At 44.6% G+C, this 20,771-nt stretch overlaps 1 protein-coding gene across 1 annotated transcript; it reads right to left on the bottom strand.

Annotated features, from left to right (window-relative positions):
- Window positions 1–6,634: 6,634 nt before the first annotated feature.
- galnt12 (UDP-N-acetyl-alpha-D-galactosamine:polypeptide N-acetylgalactosaminyltransferase 12) lies at window positions 6,635–20,194 on the bottom strand. The gene is made up of 10 exons (XM_062409852.1): window positions 18,847–20,194; window positions 17,443–17,612; window positions 16,506–16,695; window positions 15,170–15,355; window positions 14,884–15,001; window positions 14,454–14,630; window positions 13,540–13,671; window positions 13,211–13,324; window positions 11,418–11,573; window positions 6,635–9,933 (listed from the first exon to the last, which is right to left on the bottom strand). Exons 1-10 carry the CDS (start codon window positions 19,212–19,214, stop codon window positions 9,796–9,798), a joined length of 1,749 nt encoding a protein of 582 aa, XP_062265836.1. The 5' UTR covers window positions 19,215–20,194; the 3' UTR covers window positions 6,635–9,795.
- Between the last annotated feature and the right edge of the window lie 577 nt (window positions 20,195–20,771).

Below are 20,771 nucleotides of genomic sequence, written 5' to 3'. Positions count from 1 at the left end.
GAAAAGGAAGCTGTCATATGCATTTTTTTTTGCATGTGGCAGATGTTCATATCCAGGCAGGGTTATATTTTCCCTTTCTTTTTCCGTATCAGTACAGGAGGTCCAGGCCATCTGGGACAATGACAGATGCAATTACTTTTATAGCATACCATTATGTGACACATTTCATTTTAATCGTAGATAAAGAACGTGTGTCTCTAATCCTACGTTAGGCTCCTGTGACCTGGTATTATATATATTGCAGGGTCCAAAATCAGGCTGCTTAGAAAACTGGGAATCCACGGGCAAGTCCTGATCCAGATCATAAAAGAAACCTCACGGATCGCTGCAGCCGATGATCGCAACTGGGCCTGAAAATGATAGGGACACACACCTTTTGTCACATCTACCTGTGGTGGGCTAAAAGGCTAAAACAATTAATAACAATATTCCAAAATACACCTGTACATATACACATACACACACATATATATGCAACTTTATGTACAGCAACTAGCCCCGTGGCCCCCTCCGAAGAAGGGCCCAGGGGCAGGAAGGCTGAGTCTCACCCCTGAGAATTACCCAACAGGGGTGTGTGAGGTCAGGAAACACGAGCAATTAGCCCATCATCTGACAGTGTGACTCCTCTGCTCCTTGTGTCTCCGCTGAGAGATTTCCGGAGCCCTGCGATGTTGAGCCTTATCGATCGGCACGCCGCAAAGGTCAGCGACTTGGCTCACTGCCGGAACAACCCCCACCCCGCCCCGGCACCCGTGCGCTGGCATTCAGTGGAGCTCTGCACCCGCCCTGATCCGCTGGCCGACTCGGCTGGCACCCCGCACCAGAGGAGCAGAGGAAGACCCTGCTGCTTGTGTAGGGGGAAACACAAAGTTAACCTTTTGTATCATCTCTCAGGGCGTTACATTTATTAAAACTCTTGTCGGCCGTAATACCACTATTATCTCTTTCATAAAACCTCCTTTTATCCAATGGTGACCTACACTAAAATGTGAGTTAAAGGATTAATTCTTAAAGGTATAGTGCGTCAGTTTCAGACATTAAATGTCTTTATTTGCCCTATTTTCGCTCTATCTTTTACATGAATGAGCCTTGGAGGTGCTGATGTATATTGGTCAGTATTTATGCACAGCTATTTTGCTGTAGCTTCATATTTACCAAAAACGAGTGGTGGTAATAAAAAAACAAGTGGGAGGTTCACCACACTGACAGACCTCCTCTAATGAAAAGACTTTATCAACTCTAAATAAGCCATCAGCTCAATGACGTAGATGATTAACAGCATGTGTATGCTGCATCAATCAGTCGGCTGTCTGTCTGACCAAGCACATCATCATCATCATCATCATCATCATCATTGCTAATAAATTATGCAGAAGCAGGAGTTTTTGCTAGACTTGCCGACTGCTAACTCTTAAGTAGGCGACTGCTTCTCTTTTAAAATAACATTAGCCAGTTCTCCGATGCTCGAGCACGGAGCTCGACTGCTTCCTGCTACCCCCCCCCCCCCCCCGTCAGTTTCTTATCCACTGCCTCTGCACCAACAGATAAGATTAATACAGTAATTAATTCCCTGGCAAGAAAAATCATGTTAAGAAACTGGATTTTAATTCAGAATATGTGCAGTGACACACTGGAGAGTACAATGAAACCCAGACACCAGCCTGCTGTGGTTAGGTCCGCAGACAGCACAGTCACGCATCCTCATGTGTGCACATTGTACATGTGGAGGACCATCACCATTCACTTTCACAGCTGATGCTGCCGCTGCCGAGTGATGAGGCGTCTAATTCACACTCGACTACACCCAGCCAGCGAGGGATCTGTTCATTTGACCTGCATCGCTACCCCCCTTCAGTGAAAAAGCCCCTCCAGAGAAGGCCGACTCTAATTTAATCATACCCTATGAAAAGCTCTGTTGACGTCTTCAGCGCTCCGGATCGGGAGCACATCAAGGTGTAGGATTTATTTCTCCTCCTGGGAGTGATGAGAAAACAGCATCAGACAGCAAGATCTCACTCAGCCGTTTATGAGCGGCTAAAATTAAATCTCTGATGTGTCTATAAACACCACCCCCACTGACTCGTCTCATAAAGTGTAGGAAAAGAATTCCTCCACTGTACCTCAGGAAGTCTACAGTGACATAAAAAGGCTTTTAGCCAGAAGGTTCAGCTCAGGTGAGTCGCTGCAGGGATGGACAAATTGGGTTTGTGCTGAAAACCCTGGAATTCAAGAGAAAATCTGCCAGAGTGTAACAGAAATGGGTTTCCCTGTTTAATACTATTTGTAAACTATCATTTCTATTGTGGCCCTGAGTCCTTAACGAACAACAATTTAAGAGAACACATGGAAATAGAGATCTTGTGATCTTCATCAACTTAACAACACATGCACCGCAAATAGAAAACGCACTGCCTACATTCACGACACAACTAATGAATGCAGCTGGGACGCTTTAGCCTGCTAATTCAAATAATCTGACAAAATAGATTTAATTGATTGAGAAACGTATACTTTTTCGTGTCCCCTGGAAAGGTCTCCTGATGCATCGGGAGTATTTGCAGCTTATATCCTATTTGCCTCGGATGTGTCCACTTGCTTGTGTCATATCTATTTGCATGTTTTATCTTTAGGTACAGTGCACTGAGCTCTCAGGGCACCGCGAATACGTTATATCAACTCGACAACTGGGTGATCCTTAAAATAAAATGTGATTAAATAAATTGTGCTGGAAAGGCTTAACAATATCTGTGAGAAACACTTGACTGATCCGAGCTAAGGTTGATCGAATGACGACAACATTCATTGGAAAATAAAAGGATTTTGTCCAAAGGAAACATACACAGCCTACGCCTGTGTCCCCCCCACCCCCGGGGGATAGGCCGTCCATTTGGCAAGCAATCAAGTAATCTGATGAAGTGAAATGAATGGGAGAGGGCTGGAAGGGTTAATCGCCTGTGGAAGCATTTTATCTAGTAGGAACATATCAAAGAGGCATTCTGTCAATGTTCTGTAGGCTATGTCGGGGGAGCCTGTGAAAAATCACAGTCTGCCCGGGTGTGAATCACTGTGACTCTGGTGTTCTGTTTAGCCGGATGTATAATCTTTGCCAAATATGATTTACTCCAAGGCTGGTTCCAACATCACATCGGACAGGGAGAGAATACTCAGTGGAGAGCGGATCAATCTGGCTGAAGATTCAAACTTAATCCAACATTACCTAGCATTTACCTCTAACATTAATCTAACAAACGCTCGTAAATCAAGTCACAATCGCACAAACTGTTACCTCGATTCCTATTTATAGCCCGATCCCTGTCATCTACATTATAGATGACACATACTCGTATTTCCGGGCTCTGCCATGTCCATTTGCTGTGGGAGAGGAAAGAGTGACAGACTCCAGTTCTCAGCAGACAAGTGTGATACGCGCTGTGACTCCTGCTCCTCTCCCTCACCATGGAAATGCTCCTCATAATTAACTCTGTCGGCAGCATCGCCAGGAGTATCACACACGATTTGCATTCTGATGTATTACAGCATTAACAGTTGGGAACGACGAGTCTGAAATCGCTGCTCAAAAAACAGGGTCAAATGACTGTTACATTTCAAATTATTACATTTGAAATTTGCAGTTGATTGAATTACTAAACAGACCAACAGAAACTGCTCTAATGTAAATGAAGAACTCAGACAGTAAAACATAAATCACATTGTTGATGTGGCCTGGGGCTCCAGAGGTACTGGGGGCTCATGTCTTTTGCATTGTTTACTGGTCTCCATGATCATTTTTAATCACTAAAGGAACCTCTTTTTTAAAAAAAAAAAAAAAAAAAATTGTTTTGGTGAGTTAATGAAAACTAGAATTCCCAGTCTGTGTTTGTGTGCCTTCACCAACCCAGTCCAGTTTTATCCAACATACAGTGCTTTTCCAGACTCATATGAGATCACCAGGACCTACGATCTTTGACCACTAAAATCAAATTGGTTAATCTTTGATAAATTCCATAAAGGCAGACTTGAGGCATCATGTTCAATATGCTAAAACTGGTGAGGCCACCTTGACATCTCACGTGCAAATTCCAGTCAGTTCATCTTTGGGTCTGAGTGAACATTTTTACCAAATTTGAAAGTATTTCCTGGTGATGTTCCTGAGATAAAACGTTCACAAGGCAAAACATGTGAACTTGACCTTTCACCAAAATCGATTCAGTTCATCCTTGAGTCCAACTGAATATTTGTGCCAGATTTGAAGTGTTTGATTGGGACAGAGCCATTTTTTGTAACCTGAACACGTTCAATCTGTCATTTTGATGTTTTAAATAGTAAATATGTTCAGGACACAGCTTTTATTTTGGGTAGTAATGGATAATGATAATCCACCTGACGTCTGTCGTGTTCACCGCCCTGCCTCGCAGCACCGACGGTCAGAATCGTCCGAGCAGCAAGTCTGAGCAAGAGACGAGTGACTCATTATCAAGGACCAGTCCACTGATGTCATTTACAAAGCTACGGGCCACTAATTTGCAGCGACACTTCTGACTGTGGCAGTAATTGAAAAGGGTGAGATATTATCCACAGTCGCTTTTAATAATAAAGATTCTCATCTCCTTGTTCTAATGATTCACACTTGTGTTTAAACTGCTCAGACTGAGGACGGGGGTCATAAGAGTTTGGAATTAAATCAGCGGTTCACTCACAGTGCCGAGTCTAGCTGCGGGTGAGCCGAGGATTGGAATTCCCGCAACGCAGAAGGGGACGAGCGCAGATCCTTGAGGTTCTGGTCTGCGTCATGTTTCAGAACCCATTGTTCCTGGTGTGAGATCCTGGTGAGGTCCAACTCTGCCGAGAAAACAGACTACAAAAGCACAGTGGGTAGCTCAGGGCAGGCGAGCGACGATCAATCTGCCTCTGGTGCTGCATTGGCTGGTTTCACAGACATGGATTAGGAGAGCTTGGTCCGACACTGAAGCAGGCTTTCAGCAGAAAAAAGGATTTAAGTCGAGGCACGTCTGGGAAACTGGTCCCTGAAGTATTTGGAGAAACTCTGAGTGCATCATCTGAAACAAATGATTCCTCCCAGGCTTGACGTGCTCGAGCGCTACTGGGGTGTTTGTTTCACATCAGTGTTCTACCAACGCATATTTTTTAGGCCGATAAACACCTTAAGTTTTCCCTGCTAAATCCATTCGATGTTGCCTGTGTTGACAATCCTGAGCGTCTGTTGTGTTGAAAAGAGCTAAGGTTAATTACTGTTTAAATTTGTCTTTAGCGTGCAAAACAGATTTCCACAATATTGATGAGCCAAAATGGAAATGGTACACATGATCCAGCAATTAGCTCTGTAATGTTTCCCTGACATAACTGATGAACAGTAGAAGAGTTGGTTATGGTGATTTAATCCAATTTGCAGAGAGAGAAAGTCCATCGAAGTCTTCCCGCCCTCTCCGCGGTATGTTCCCCCCATTCGGATGCAGGGTGGTGCTGGTGGTGGTGGTGCATATGCAATGCATTGCTATCTCTGTATCTAGGCCTCACATGTTTGCTGCACCGTCTGGAGTCCCTCCTGAAAGTGAAAGTGTGTCATCTAATGTATGCAGCCACCAGCCACTGCTCCTGAGCTGCTCTGGGTGTTGGGGATTACATAAACCGAAGCAACGTGGAGTATGGAAATCTCGTCTTGTCGTCAAGTGTGTGCGTGTGCGTGTGTGTGCTTGTGTGTGTGTGTGTGTGAGGTTTCCTCTCACTCCCTGACAACTGAAGCCGGAGCATCTCCAAAGACTTGCACCATGGGGAGTCTTGTTTTGCATTATCATTTAAGACACATATGGGCTGTGAGAGACTTTAAAGCAGCATGTACTGCAGCCACGCCGGAGGAAGAACTGGGTCTGTACGTCACACGCGGACCAGAATCAAAGACGCCGTTTCTGTGGGATGCAGCCAAAAGATAAGGGTGAGGCCGCGCTAGAGACAGCAGCCTCACCGCCTTCTGTATCACTGCTCCCCACTTTCCCAGGATGCTGCTGTGTGTCTAGGCAGCGTCTGGCAGCTGGTTTTCCATCGGAGCATGTCATCCTGAGCAAGACGGAAACCCGCCCGTCTCATGTGGGGACTTCAGAGGGGCACAGATATTGCTTTTATTTTTGGCAGTTTGGAAAACGCTGGAGTTTTTCCCTTTTCTAGTTCTTCCACGTGTTATATAAAGATTGGCAAAACCCAAAACCTACATTTCCATGGCTTTGATTTGAAGACCCAGTCCACACCTTGTATGTCCAATGAAACAAACAGCAGAGCATCATCAGTGGGTGATGAGTGCTCAGGGCAGAGCGTCAACACCACGGGAAACGGAGGGACTTCCCACAGGGGGGGAGATTTGACTCAGCAGCAGGGAATCAAACCAATCAGATGTGGTGGGAAGATCTCACTCTTTCTTTACATATTTTCCTTCAGGTGTTTTGAGCCATGTCTCCATCACAGTTGAATGTGGATGATACCATCTTCATGGAGTCACAGGTGGTGTAGACTGAGATCACAAGAATGTCTAGCAAACTCTGCTGTGTTTCTTATGTTGATGCACATTTTAAAAGAAATAAAACTGAACATTCAAAAACAAAAGAACACATTGAGGAAGCCCAGGTATTACCACATAACTTATGTGTTTACTTGTGTTTTTTACCCACAATTAAAGAAGTAGATTGACATCAGATACGGCCCTTTTACTGGATCCAAAAAAATTATGTAAATCAAATCCTTCACTTTCCATTTAACAATATAAGGCCACTGGAGTTATTAACATTATCTATACACCGGACATGGTGTTGCATTCCAGCATCAGAATTTGTGCATTATTACCACATACATAATTTAACTACTTACCACTGGGATTTTGAACAGAGGATGTACATGCAGTGGTGAAAAGAAGCACTGCTTGGTCCATTCGGGTGGTTTGAGAGTACATTCAGCCACTTTACTAGTTCAAGTGCTCCGTCGGATCCCTCGAATATCACCACCCTTTTACAAATAAATATTGGTTGACATAAAAATCACAATATGACCTGCCAGAGATACGATCCCCGACTGGCAACTACCAATTTGCATACAATAAAATTTCCCCCCTCCCGTATGTAGGACATGTCTGGAATAGCAGATGGCCACGCGGAGCAATAAATAACTCCTTTTTTTAAATAACGGGATGGAATATTTATGCGGCGCTCGCAGGGTAAAGACACAAGCTGAAGAAGATGGAAAAGCTGTCACTTCCTAAGTGTTCGATACATAAAGCATGAGCGCTGTATTAAAAGAGCTATTTCGCTTGGTCCTGGTGAAACTGATCTCTCCGCATGACATTGACTGAAGCAGCTTTCCTCACGTCTTTAAACAAGGAAAGCTAAGCCACAGAGAGAGAGAGAGAGAGAGATAGAGAGAGAGTGTAGGATTGCCAGGGTCCACGCACAGCTTGGAAATCGTTTCAAACAACCGGTTATTAAGACTTTCCCCGAGCATATGGTGCTCTCCTATTAAGACCGAGATCAAGCGCTGCCACCGCCCACAGTCCTGAGACAGATGCCTCTTTCCATCCCTTTGTGGAGCTGACCATAATCTTCCTACTGGTCTTTGGTCTATTCCATATATCACCAAGCATCGCCTACAAAATCATAAACCACTTATGATGCCAGCCAAAGCCCGAACCATGGACCACTTTATCCTCAGGAACTTCTTCCCTGCCCTCATCCTACTCAGTGCATTTACCTCATGATACTGGTTCCCACTGAAATAAGAGCCGGAGTGGTAGGTAACGGACATATTGTCCGGTCCCTTTAGACTTGTGAGTGTTAACATGTTCCTCCAACAACACAGCATACACTTCACAATAGTATATGATTCTACATTTATTGTATTTAGCAAGGGGAGGGATTCTGATTCTACTCATCTCCCAGTTGCAGTACTGGGAAAATCGTCTATTCTCCATCTCCCATTTATCTTATTGTGAGCGTGCATTCGGAATCAATAGCAAAGAAAAAAAAAATCGATTTCAGTCCGATCAACAGTTCCTGTGAGACTGATGAGCCGACATCCTATGAAGGTTAATGTAAGGAAGAGGTCAAACATTTCTTCATTCAGCCTCTCCATTATCTGTGTTTGCTGTCAAAAACTGTACACTTGATGACTTCCGTTCATAAATCAAACCTCAACACCGCGAGTATACAAATGCTCCCTCTCTCTCTCTCTCTCTCTCTCCGAGGAGGATGCGGCTGGCAGGAGTCCAAAAGATAAGTCCTGCGCCGCACACCTCCGACAGGGAGAGGGAGAGGTGGTGATAAAGAATTGGGAGAGGACCAGAAAATCAATCAGAGAGCCATCTGCCATCCCAGCACTCTGGAGACGCCGCCGACAACCGTCTACTCCTCCGCTGCGTTTCCCTTATTCGCCCTGCACGGCCTGTGGGACAGTCACAGGAGTGACCGCAGCCCCGAGCTGAGGGATCTATAGTTGTCTAAATCTGATGAATGGAAACACAGTCTGCGAGTTCGAATCGGCACCAGAGTAATATGCATTTGCTCGAGGGGACGCCTTGAAAGTCACAACTTTTGTCTCATCGTGTGAAAAAATAATACATTCAGCTCAGGAGCTATTCAACTGGAGGGATGTCTTAAAAATCTAATTATAAGCTTTTAACATCAGGCACTTTCAGTGGGCTCCAAGTGGACAAGAAGGATGAGGATGAACAGCATCTGCACTCAGCAGCATTAAATAAAAATCTTCCCACTTATTCATCACTAAAGTCGAGAAATGTCTGCAGTGGAGCTACGGTATAACAAAGTCTCGTCTACCAAAAACATAATTTAAAATATAGTTGACACCACATGAATTAAATCCCTAAAATATGGCTGTAAAGTTTGAAGCTGCAGAAGCAAGGACCCTGTCTTTAAAATGAGTGACTACGAAAGTCTGACCGACGACCCTTTTCCTTCTCCCCTCAGTAGAGATTTGCATTTCAAGAACACCTCAGCAGAAGCAGAAAAGAGGAAGAATCGAGTTTCTCCTGTAATCAATAGTTCGGTGTTAAGTGTAAGAGTTTAAGCACTTGCATAATGCTTCTATGTCACCTGTATGGAAGAGGAGCAAGCACTCAAAATGTCCTGAAAAGGTTCCTGAAATACCTGAAGACTTGTCCCACTTTTCTCTTGACGAATAATAAAGGACAGGAGGGAGAGAGGAAAGTGCAGCAAAGTGCATTGGCCCCCTCTACAGGAGAAGATGCCTCAGGATGCCGACTCTGAAAATCCCTGTACTGCCAGCCAGCGGGTGTGAGGACAGAGGTATTAAGCAGTTTTGTTTTTCTTTTCCTTTCTGATGGAAGCACAGTGTTTGTCCGTGTCTGCTAAATTAAAGTCATTCTGTGGTGTCATTGTGTTGCACAGCTTATCACCGATTCTCAAGCATCCCATTGACAAAAAAAAATTTAAAAATTAAAAATCATATTCCACTAGACTCCTGTCTCCCAGCAACAGCATCCAAGAAAACAAATATTACCATATATACATTTACAAAGTGCTGCGGAATGAAAGTACTTATCAAAAATAATTCCCCAAGGACCAGTTCAATCCAGACAGCAGAAAAATATGCATAGGTTGATGTTTGAAGGAAGCTCCGATGCTTCCTCCTTTGGGCTCCTCACAGGGCCGGGCACACATATGAGGAAAACATTCAGTAATTCAGTCCACTGATATCCCTCCTCGGGATATTGGCCCTGAATGGCAATGTTTGTGCTTTGGATTCAGGGTTCATGCCGTCACGTTATAATTTCTCCTCAAAGAACCACTGCTGGTGGGGGCTGCCCGAGCAGGGCTGCAGCGAGGGGGCCGGTTTCCCGTTGTCCGTCTTGTCTACCGCCTGCACGCACTTCCCGCTCCCCTCGTGGTACAGACTCCCGTCCTGGAGACAGCAAACAGCCAGAGTGTGAATCAAGAAGTGGGACATTATAGCACTGAAAACAAAAGATTCACTTTCTGTTTGATCACTCGAATGGTAAAGTAGATAATGAATATTACAACTAACTACAATAACGAATGCTACTTTGATTACATAGAGAACACATATAGCTGCAGGTCAGTTATGTCTGTCCCCTCTTCCAGGGAGGTAATGTCTTTGTCTTGTCTCCCTGTCTGTTAGTTAGCGGGATTTACGAAAAGACTACTTGACGGATTACCATGAAACAAGGTAGAACAATGTAATGGGTCAGGGATGAGCCCGTTACAAAAAATCTGCAGATCCGAGCATGTGGAAAATCACACTGCACAGTTATGAACTGCGTAAGATGTCTGTAGAATTCGATCTGGATTTTCACTTTCACACATGAACAACGCAGCCGGAGATTCGCCGCTCAGACAGGCAGGATGCAACGTATCCATTCCGCTGCGGAGATCCGAGTTTTTGTTTACACTAGATCAACATCGGTGTCGGCCCTGAGCACCAAAATCTCTCGTGACATATCTTCAGTGTCTTCTGCATGTGCTTTATCATCCTGACATATATATATTTGTTGACATTTTTTTTTTTTTTGCCCTGATCGATCTTCCCGTGTATTTATCCGTTAGTTTGCTTAACTCTCTCCCCTCCCTCCCTTTATTGCTCCCTTCCCTCCTCACTCTTCTGCCTCACTGTTGCATCCGTTCAGTCTTTCCAGACTCCATTTACATTTAGATAGTGTTTTAGCTACTGACGATGGTTTCGAATACATGCTAAGCAACTTCCCCGCGCTGTGTGGACGCCCAGCTTGGCTTTGCTCTGTGATTTACAGTTTAATATCACCCAGGCTGACAAGCAACATCTGTGGAGCCGTGCAGGGATGTCCCCGACGTGACTAAGGAATGAATTCGATTTTGGGCCTTTCAGGGGCCTCATGAGTCAATTCTCTCTGCTAACCACAACACATTTCTATTATTAAATGATAAATTGTACATGAAATAAATCCGCTGATTGTACAGTGTTTACTCATCAATTAAACATACAGTGTATAATATATGTTGACAAAAAATCTATACAACTGGGAAATTCTGAAATTATTTATGAACTAAACAACATGTTCAAGAGCAAGAGAAATTGGGACGAGGACGGGTTTGGAATACGAGAGACTCAGTGGTTGTGAGTTTTAATTCTCTCCGCACATTTTGGTTTCGTGTCCATCATTCTGTTTCGTATACAGGTTTTTGCCCCTAGTGTTCAACACACAGTACTGCATTACTTTTGTAACGGAAGGATCGAGACGCCAGCCATGGGAGACGTTGACCGTTGAGAGACATTAAACACAGATCACCACAGAAACACAGTGTCTCGAGACCTCATTCCATCCTCCACCGTCCTACGTGAAATGTGGATTTCTGAACACAGACATAATGAACAGACAATACACTCATTACCTCTCGGAGGATGAATTTCTGATCTACAGGAAGCGGTTGGCCTCGTTTTCTGCACAGCTTGAGATTCAGATAGGTGCTGATGTTGTCCCCTTCGACGCATCCAGCGGGCTCCCTCGTGTTGTAGCGGATCTCGCCGGCTTCGGACATTTCGAAGAACTGCGGGAAGAGATGAGACAGCTGGGTTTCAGTCTACACATCTAATGGTGTAACGTCGAATAAAAGATAAACGGAAACATTTCGTTTGTTTTAAATCTCACTTGGATTTAAAGAAATCCAAGTCAGAGCACGCTCTTCCCTCCTCACAGGAAAGTTGGTTCAAGGAGGGGGTAAAGATTAGATTTGAACTCCAAGCCCTTTCTTGAGAATCTGAATATGTTAACCAACTTGACAATGAGCCCCCACCTCCCTCTCTTCCTTTTCGTCGAACTAGTGTCTGAAGAATGTGTTTATTGTGCTGTCAATTAATATCCTCCACCTGCCACAGCCAGTGGGCGGTGGAGGTTGGTTCAGAGTGGAGGGAAGTGAGGGTTGGCTCATGTTGTTCTTATCGTTAATACGTCTTATCTGTCAAATTAGAAACTCCGCATAATCCTGACATTTTACAGGAATCATTGTTTATAATCTATGATACTGAATCAATAAAAAGATGAAAACAAGCTGCATTATGTTTGTGAATAAGTCAATTATAAGATAATCTGTACTTACATACATAATGTGTTGTATATATGGCTCATGGGGAGACATTATATATACACATACAGCAAGAAAGAAAATTGACACACACACACACTGCAGTTATGTGTATATATACATACATGTCACACATATAACCACACTTCAGACTCTGAATGAAAGTGTGATTCCAACATGCAGAGCTCGCCCTCATGACTCAGACAGCACCAGCCCTGCAGAGCCTGCTTGCTGCAGACAACATCAGTGTGTGTCCACAGAGGGCTGCTGGCATGACAATGGAAATTTCCACAGGGTACCCTACAATACTGACAACCACAGAGGATAAAGGTGTTGGGAGCTACATTTGTCTTTGTATCAACAAGGCCAACACATCTTTTCTCAGCTCGGAACAGGAGGCGCTACTCCACTATTCCCCCATTTGTAGAAACACAGCTACAAACCCTTGATGTGCTGTGAAAAAAAGAGGGTTGTATCTCTGCCGTGAGGGAGTCTGAGCAGACATTTAAGACCGTGGTGACAGCTTTCTTGGGCAGATAGAAAATAGGGAGGAAGAGAATGACAAATTAAATTACAAGTGAGCAGAAATTAAAGAGTGAAAGTGTAGAAGGGAGCAAAGGAGAAGGAAGTGGAGGGGATGAATCAGGGGGAGGCTCAGGACTGGGCCTGGTGACTCTTGAAGATCAATATCTTTCTCGGTGAATTAATGAATCAACTGCAAATGATTGAAGGTAGAAATACAGGAAAGATTTAAGTTGAATTAAAATCAGACTGAAATAAAATCTATATAAATCTAAACCTAGAAAGTACAGAAAATTTTGTTTTGATAAATGATCCATATAAGTGTCATAAAACAAAAGTTGAATGGCACTCTTAAACCATTGAAAGTGTTGGCGTTCATTATATTGGGTATTTAGCCGTATATATGCATTGTTTTCTATGTCACATAAAAACACAATCCACCGAATATAAAAGACTCTCAGGCACGATTGAGATAAAGAGGATCAACATTTCAAAAGTTAATACGAAAACATTTCATGCTGATTACAATAGACTGAAGTGACATTGTGTGGGCTGCAGCCTGAAAGGCTAACGGGCAGTACCTGGTTCTGACCCATGCCGTGACACTGGTAGATGATGACTCTCTGGCCCACCACGACGTTTTCATCCACAGGGTTGTAGTCAAAGCAGTAGCCCGTCTTGCCTCGGTTTTTAAGCTGCAATGATCACAAGCAGTTATATCGTTACGTACTTCTGGTGTACAGCTTACAACGGCTCACACAGGGCTGAGGTGGAGAGGAAATATCACATTTTCAATGCATTCGTCGCACATCTCTGTTCCCGACCGCTCAGCTGGATTCAAGGCAATCGAAGAGGTGATAATTGGTAAATTCAGTCTTTAATTTAAGCCTGGCGATCGCTGTGTTCTCACCATTCCAAACATGCCTGGTCGATCCTCTGGGAGGTTAATATCGGGGTAAACGTTATCCAGATACCACCTGAAGTCCTTACAGCCGAGCCTCTCTCTGAGCATCCGCCGCTTGGTCACGTCGCCATAGGCCTCCTGGAGACAAAGAACACAAACGATAGTTCTGCATCATTATTGTGATTCAACCTTTATGCCTCAATACGCTGAGACTCAAAACAATATCAAGAAGAGCTGGGATGAGGATATTACATCATGTTATGTGTCAGTCAGTATAAAACACTGAATACACTTCAACAGAAATAGCAGAAAATGAAAGCTGTTAAAACATCACAGTGTTTATGTGCAGATACGTATGCTGCTGTAGCGAAGCAGTGGTTGTTATCACGCCAAAGGTTGAAGAGGCTGCCTCCTCTCAGAGAGATGAGCGCCACCTGATCTGTGTTTAACTGCACTGTCCCACACGCACACATACCAAGGCAGGAGCCCCTGGGGGTTAGCACCGCTGTCGCCCATTATCAAGGACAGGTGGGTGACACCCGCCGGCACTGAGTGACACAGAAAGGTGGTAATCACACACCGGAACGCCCTGACACTCCTGTCACCTATGGTGTCAGCTGCTCATGTATCCCAAGTGTCACTTAATCAGGGGAGCTCTTACACCACAGCTGTAGTGCAGTGTGTTTGTACGTGTGTGGGTGTAGTTTCAGAGAGAAAAGAGTGCATGTAATTCCATACATGTGTGTGGAGGACTGAGAATGTGTCACCCGTGAAATCGAGTCATTAATCAAGCAGATGGATGCAGTAACAAAAAAAAAAACATACAAAGCTTTCACCATGTTTCATAAAGAAAACACATCACTCGTTATTAGAAATGGCAGAATGGTTGTTTTTGACATGGCAGGCAGCATCTGACTCACCAGTCGTGCGTGGGGGCTGCGATGGTAGTAGATTTCTTTGAAATTGTCCAGCCAGACCTCGGCAGCTCTCACACTGTTTGCCAGAGCTTTGCTCCGTGAGTACGGGGCCTTTTTAGGGAACACATGGCCCACGTGGGAGCACGGGTGGACCTCCAGGGTTCCCCCGCACTGCCAGATCTAAAAAACAAATCAATAACATCGCCCTGAGGATTGAGTTAGCGTCACAGCCATGAATCAGTCATTTCAAACAGGCAACACAAAGCACGCCCTTGTTCGATGTGAAGGAAACATATTTAACTGTTTGAGATTTTTGCACCAACCCAACCTGACCCAAAACTGGTTTGTGATTAAGCCAAACACTATACCAGACCAATGTGTAGAGTTCTACCACTAGGGGGCGCATTTGGTCCAAAGGACAATGATTTCTTACCCTGAAGGAAAACTCCAGGTTCTCTCCTCCCCACACCTCCATCCCTGTGTCATACGTTCCCAGGTATTGGAAGTACTTCCTGCTCACAGCAAACAGACCGCCTGCCATCGTTGGAGACCTGAGGAGAAAAGTAAACATTCCTACGATGCTTCTCCTTCTGTATATAAAATATAACTCATCTGATGATATCAATGTGAGGTGCAGCACCAGCTGGCAGTCGTGCCGTAGGCCTATTGTGCAAAGTAAGGCATTCATTATAATGCATGCTATAATAGATGTGCCGCACCTGATGACATCAGTGGGTGAGCTCCGGCGTTTCTGCTCAGACTCTGGGACAGTGTGCCAGGTGAAGACCAACCGCCAGTCAAACCCCCCAATCTGAGGTTCGCCGGCGTTGCCAAGATACTGGAAGTTGTTCCAGTCGATCACGTCGATGACAGGACACACCACAGCCGACGGCTCCTCTTTGATCCTGGTGAAGAAAAGAGAGAAAGGCTGTTGACAGTGGGAGAAGTCGTCATCTCAAATGTCTGAGCGGCGACTGATCACGCTGAGTCTTAAAGGGGACATATTAAGCCCATTCCACCACAGTTGATATGGCTCCTTGGGGTCTTAATGAAATGTCTGTAACATATTTTGGTCAAAATACCACAAGGATCATTTAAAAAAGCACCTTTTTACCCTGTCTAAAACAGCCCTCCTCTTTTAATTAAGATGCATTTATTCATCCCAAACACATGCAGAGACATGCACAGGCACACTCATGCAGGTAGGGAAATGTAACCTCTGCTTTTCACCCATCTGGTGCAGGACACACAGAGCAGTGAGCGACCATGTACGGCGCCCGGGGAGCAGATGTTGGGGGAGTAAGGTGCCTTGCTGAGGGGCACTAGACAGGATAGGGAGAATCCTCTTGGATTTTTGGACAGATCAATCCAGGTTTGTCTTTTTATTGTTTCTCCGTGGAACCAGAGAGGAACCAGGGACCTTTTCTGCCCATAGTCCAAGTTTCTGCCACTAGTCCTCTCCGCCCCCCTAACCCCCGGTGAGCCCCAGCTCGCCAGCACAGCCCTGCAGTGAAAGCTTGAGCTGGTGCAGAAGCAACATCCTTCCACACTGTTGACTCAACGTTTAGAGGTGTCCCGGGGTTCCCTTGTTTATGTCGCCACTTAAATGTCTGACGGGTAGCAGCAGGTTAGCTCGCTCGTCCGAGGCCATGTAGCGAGACTCCCTACATGGGCATGGTGTGACTATGACGTTTATTTCGGTCGTAATCCCATTCTACGCACTTCACCGTATCGTTTCTTACATAGAGGAACCACAACAAATCGCGGGAGTTGTTTTTTTCCAGAGTTTTTGGGACGGTAGACATGCCAGATACCAAAATTAACGTGTAGAAGCACTACAAAGGTGGAATTTTCATAGTATGTCCCCTTTAAGTCAGCCACAGCTCTCCTGTAGTTGGCTGGTAGAGATTTAGTGCTTCACTCGTGACACACTCCAGATGGGCAAGAACCACAGTCGGTCGAAACCACAGGGCGACAATTTGCTGATACGTGAGAGACAAGAGCCGCTGCTTTTCTTCTCCGCTGGGGGGGGGGGGGGGGGGGGGTTCTCCTCACCTTTGGAGCAGGGGCTCTAACCAGCCCACGTGACACTCGCAGTGGCAGTCCAGGTAGGTGAGCACATCACCCGTGGTAATGGATGCCCCTAGCAGCCGGGCCCGCACCAGCCCCTCCCTCTTGGTGGCGCGGATCAGACGCACCTTCTTCAAACCGGAGATGTACTTTTCCAACGGCCCCTTCAGGTGAGCTTCAGGGAAATAAAAGCAAAGAAACAAAAAACCTCAAATAAGACATCGGAAACATGTGGCGTTTTCTGTGTGTTCGTACTGAGAGTAATTGCGTTTCTCAAAAACACATTAAATGAATGAGACATTACATTACATGTCATTTTGCAGAAGCTTTCATCCATAGCGACCTACAATTAGTGCATTCAACATCTATGAGGGGCCATTTTAGGGGTTCAGTATCTTGCCCAAGGACACTTCGGCATGCAGATGGGGAAGAGTGAGGATTGAACCTCCAACCTTGTGGTTGGAGGACGTCCACACTCCACCCCTAGGCCACACCGCCCACACAGACAAACAAGGACAGCAAACACACCCTCAGGGAAGCAACGCCTGTGCAAGTATTTGAGCATTAGGAGGGGCAGGCATTGCTTCATTTAGAAATTCCATGAACCACTCCTTAATTGGTCGATTGAGTGCAAATTGAAATACACGGATGTCAACATAGTCCTACGGCTCTGATATGTGAAACTGATATCTGTGAGACGATCTCAGTGTGCACAGTATTAGATTACCCATTATCCAGATCTTGGTTTCACTACCTGTCACTTCTTTCCTATGTCACATTTTGGATTCCCTAATTTCCCAAACGTCTGACGGACAAGTCAGGCCGTCACCTGTCTGTCCGCCTCCTTGTGTGTGTGTGTGTGTGTGTGTGTGTGTGTCTGTGTGTGTGTGTCTGTCTGTCACGGTCTATCCCGCGCACGTACCTTTGTCGCTGTAGTCGTCCACCAGCACCAGCTCTTTCAGCAGGATGTCGGGGGACGTCTCCAGCACGCTGTGGACCGTCCTCAGCAGCGTGGACCAGGCCTCGTTGTAGAAGGCGATCACCACCGAGGTCGTTGGCAGGGTGCGGTAATCATACTTCAGGTCCCCGCACCTGGAAAGGGAGAACTCGGGTGTTAGGAGTATTATTACCATGACCTTCACGAGGAGGTTATGTTCTAACCAATGTACGCGTCTTTGTGAGTAAGTTAGCATGATTAACTGAGTTCGCACAAACATTGTGAGATAGGAAGTTTGTCAACATTTTCATCCTTTGCCCAGACAAATAATTTATGTATCTAGTAAATATCAAATCTGGCCTTTTAAAGGAAATGATATCTACGACTGTATGGATTTGAGCAGACTGTTTGACCTCGGCGGACGTATGTGCTCTACTAGTCTGACAGAGGAGAGGAGGGTTACATATGACAGTTACAGAACTGTAACAGGGACCCTTGCTAGCAGGGGCGTGGCTGGCTGGGCCCCAACTGGAATCTAATTGGCCCCTGAAATATCCCTCTCCTGTCAGAAGTCACTGACGGTAGAGAATTTTTAAGTTTTATTTTCAAATCTTTTTGAAGAACACGATGTGTTTGCACACGGAAAACATGTCTAACTTTATTCAATGATATGTTTCTCTGCTCAAAGCTAAAGAGCTAACAGTAAACAGTAAACAGTTTGCACTCGCTCAGCAGCTGCCTCCTCTGTGGCGGTTAAAGTTGTTGAGTTTTAACTTTCCTCTAAACATCATTTCACGGAGATGATGACAGCCTTTGTGTGTTTAGAAGGTTGGCACAGCTCCACCATTAATGACACCGGGTTCCACCTGGTATTTGCATTATGAAAGGGGAAGGACTGTTCATTGTCTACATCCTGTGTGAGAACTGCTGTTAAAACATTCAAACTTTGCACCAAGTATAGTATATTAATATAATTCAATGCGAAACTTTTTTTATGACCCCTGACCTTGTATATCTGCTTATTTCTGTCAGTTGTATTAGTTTGTGTGTGCTTTATGTTATTTTAATAATTTGGCCATAAATAAAGTTAATTAAAAGAAAAACTTACACCTTTTTTTTTTTGTTTTTCAATGCATTGTCTAATATGTGTTGCTTCTCTGCTTTTTGGTGTAGTATCTGTTCTGATATGTCAATAACTTATCTATCTATCTATCCATCTAATATGTTTACGACCCCTTGCTTTGTTTATCTGTTTTGCTGTTTTGAATTTCTACATTATGTTTCCTGTCGTTTTGTATCATGTCATACCTTCTTTGCGTCTCCTGTTGTCACACATCAGTTTGTGTTGTGTGGCTGGTGAATAAGGTGTAATGAATCAAGAGGACTTACAGTGGGTTCCAGATCTCCGGCACCCTGCGGTGCAGTGACACCTTATCACTGACATAAATGTTGATCTGGTGATTCTTCAGACTCTCCTCCTCTTGTCTCTTCTCCTCTTTGTCCAGGTTCAGTTTGACAGCTCTGCCCATCTCCCCCGGGGAGTTCATGTCCAGCGGAGGCTTCTCGTACACGGGCTTCTTCAGCTCCTCATCCCCCAGCCGCTCCTCCGCCACCTCCACCACTGGGGCCCCTCGTCGTTGGGTGTCGCCCACCTCCCCGGAGTGGGGTCTGGATAATATGAGGTAGCCCACTACAGTGGCACCGAGGAGGAGGAGGACGAGGTGCTTGGGTCGGGTTCTTCTTCCGCAGGCTGCCATCGTGTCCGTCACTTCCTCGGGGTAGAGCCGGGTTGAGGTTGCATGCCCCGGGGGGAGAGAGCTGCTGCGGTGACCCCCCTCACGTCCACGTCCCTGCTCCTTCAGCGACTATTCAAAAGTTTGTTCTGCATAACTTCAGCCTCCATTAACGATGTGTTCGCGTTCCGTAGGAGAAGTGAGCACCCACAGGCTGTGTAGCGGAAATGTTTTTTTTTTTTTTTTTTTAACTCGACGAATTTCGGAGAAGCTCACTCCTCCTCCTCGTCTACCCCCTCCTCCTCTTTTTCCTCCTCTTCCTCTTCCCTTCCCCTTCTTCACTTCGACAGCGCGCTGAAGAGAAGTGTGTGAACGGATTAACTAACTCGGATTAGTTATCTCCCGGGATTAGCCCGTTACTTTAACCCGCATCTTCCCACAGGAGACGAAACTAATCCAGGTCAAATCAAAAGCACCGTTCACGTTTAGTTTCCAGCTAAACTAAAACACACACTCGCGATTAGAAATACGCCCATACCAAGCTAACGTCGACATTAAGAAGTGACAACCTGTGTGCTGCCATTTCCTTACAGTACTGAGTGTGACCCACAAACCTGTAAATGACCAAATGTCAACATAACACAGAATGCAGCTTCATTTCCGGTGTACCACTCTCAAAAGGGAAACATCTGTATGAACAACACTGAAACTGAAAAAAAATCTTTTTATTACTTTTCCTACAGCTTCATGTTAAAATTATATAATCCTATTAATTTAATAACAATCGTATTGGTTGAGAAAAATAGTAATTTGTGGTAAATCTGTTCTGATATGTGCTCAGTGACTGAACTTTGCCCCCTGGTTATTATATATGAAACCATAACTTTGTATATGACTTAATCCTAACCATATAGTCAACTTTGTTTTATTAAATATGTTTGTATTTTTCTTTAACATTTTGATATTGTTTAGAGTGAAATGAGCCGTAACCTTGGACTTTGTTATCCCACATCTTTTTTATTATAGATCCTCTTCCGGGTCTACTGTTCCTCTGATCTCACTATGTACACACAAGCTGTAAAATTCCACTGTGGCTGTAAAGCTATAAAACCACCTTTTTACAGTCTGGTGTAAAAACTTCACCTCAGCGATTTCAGTTTTGCTTTTATTTTGAAGGCCAAATAGCTATACCGGAGGTGTAATGGATTCACTTTCTTGTGAAGGATTTGAAATTCAACTTCAGGGCAGCAGCGGGTAAATATTATGACTGATAATTTATCAATAATCAAAATAATAATGACTTTCAGTGAGATGTTTATTTGTCCTCATGTAAAACTAGACACATTTTGTGTGTGTAAATAGTTGATGTATTTTCACCAAACTGTATGAAGTACATTCAAATAAGAGGCTGGGCAAAATAGCCAAAAATGTCACCAAGATAAAAACGTTTCAATCAATTAATATCGATAATTATCACATTATCATTTCTTTCAAGTTAGAGGGCGTTTCTTGATTGAGGGTTTTAAACTCTTCTTTATGAGCAGAGAATGACAAAACATTTTATAAATCTGAGGCAGAACC

Source organism: Platichthys flesus, chromosome 17 (genome assembly GCF_949316205.1).
Source record: "Platichthys flesus chromosome 17, fPlaFle2.1, whole genome shotgun sequence".
Lineage (NCBI taxonomy): Eukaryota > Metazoa > Chordata > Actinopteri > Pleuronectiformes > Pleuronectidae > Platichthys > Platichthys flesus.
Note: the sequence above shows the minus strand (reverse complement) of the source record. Positions and strands in the feature narration are given on the sequence as shown.

Bases quoted from the DNA above. Each gene is read 5' to 3' on its own strand.
- galnt12 (XM_062409852.1), bottom strand. From the start codon at position 19,214: ATGGCAGCCTGCGGAAGAAGAACCCGACCCAAGCACCTCGTCCTCCTC. The intron at 17,613-18,846 runs GTAAGTCCTCTT...CTCCCTTTCCAG, and splicing joins CCGGAGATCTGGAACCCACT to GTGCGGGGACCTGAAGTATG. The intron at 14,631-14,883 runs GTAAGAAATCAT...TTTGTTTTTTAG, and splicing joins ACCTGGAGTTTTCCTTCAGG to ATCTGGCAGTGCGGGGGAAC.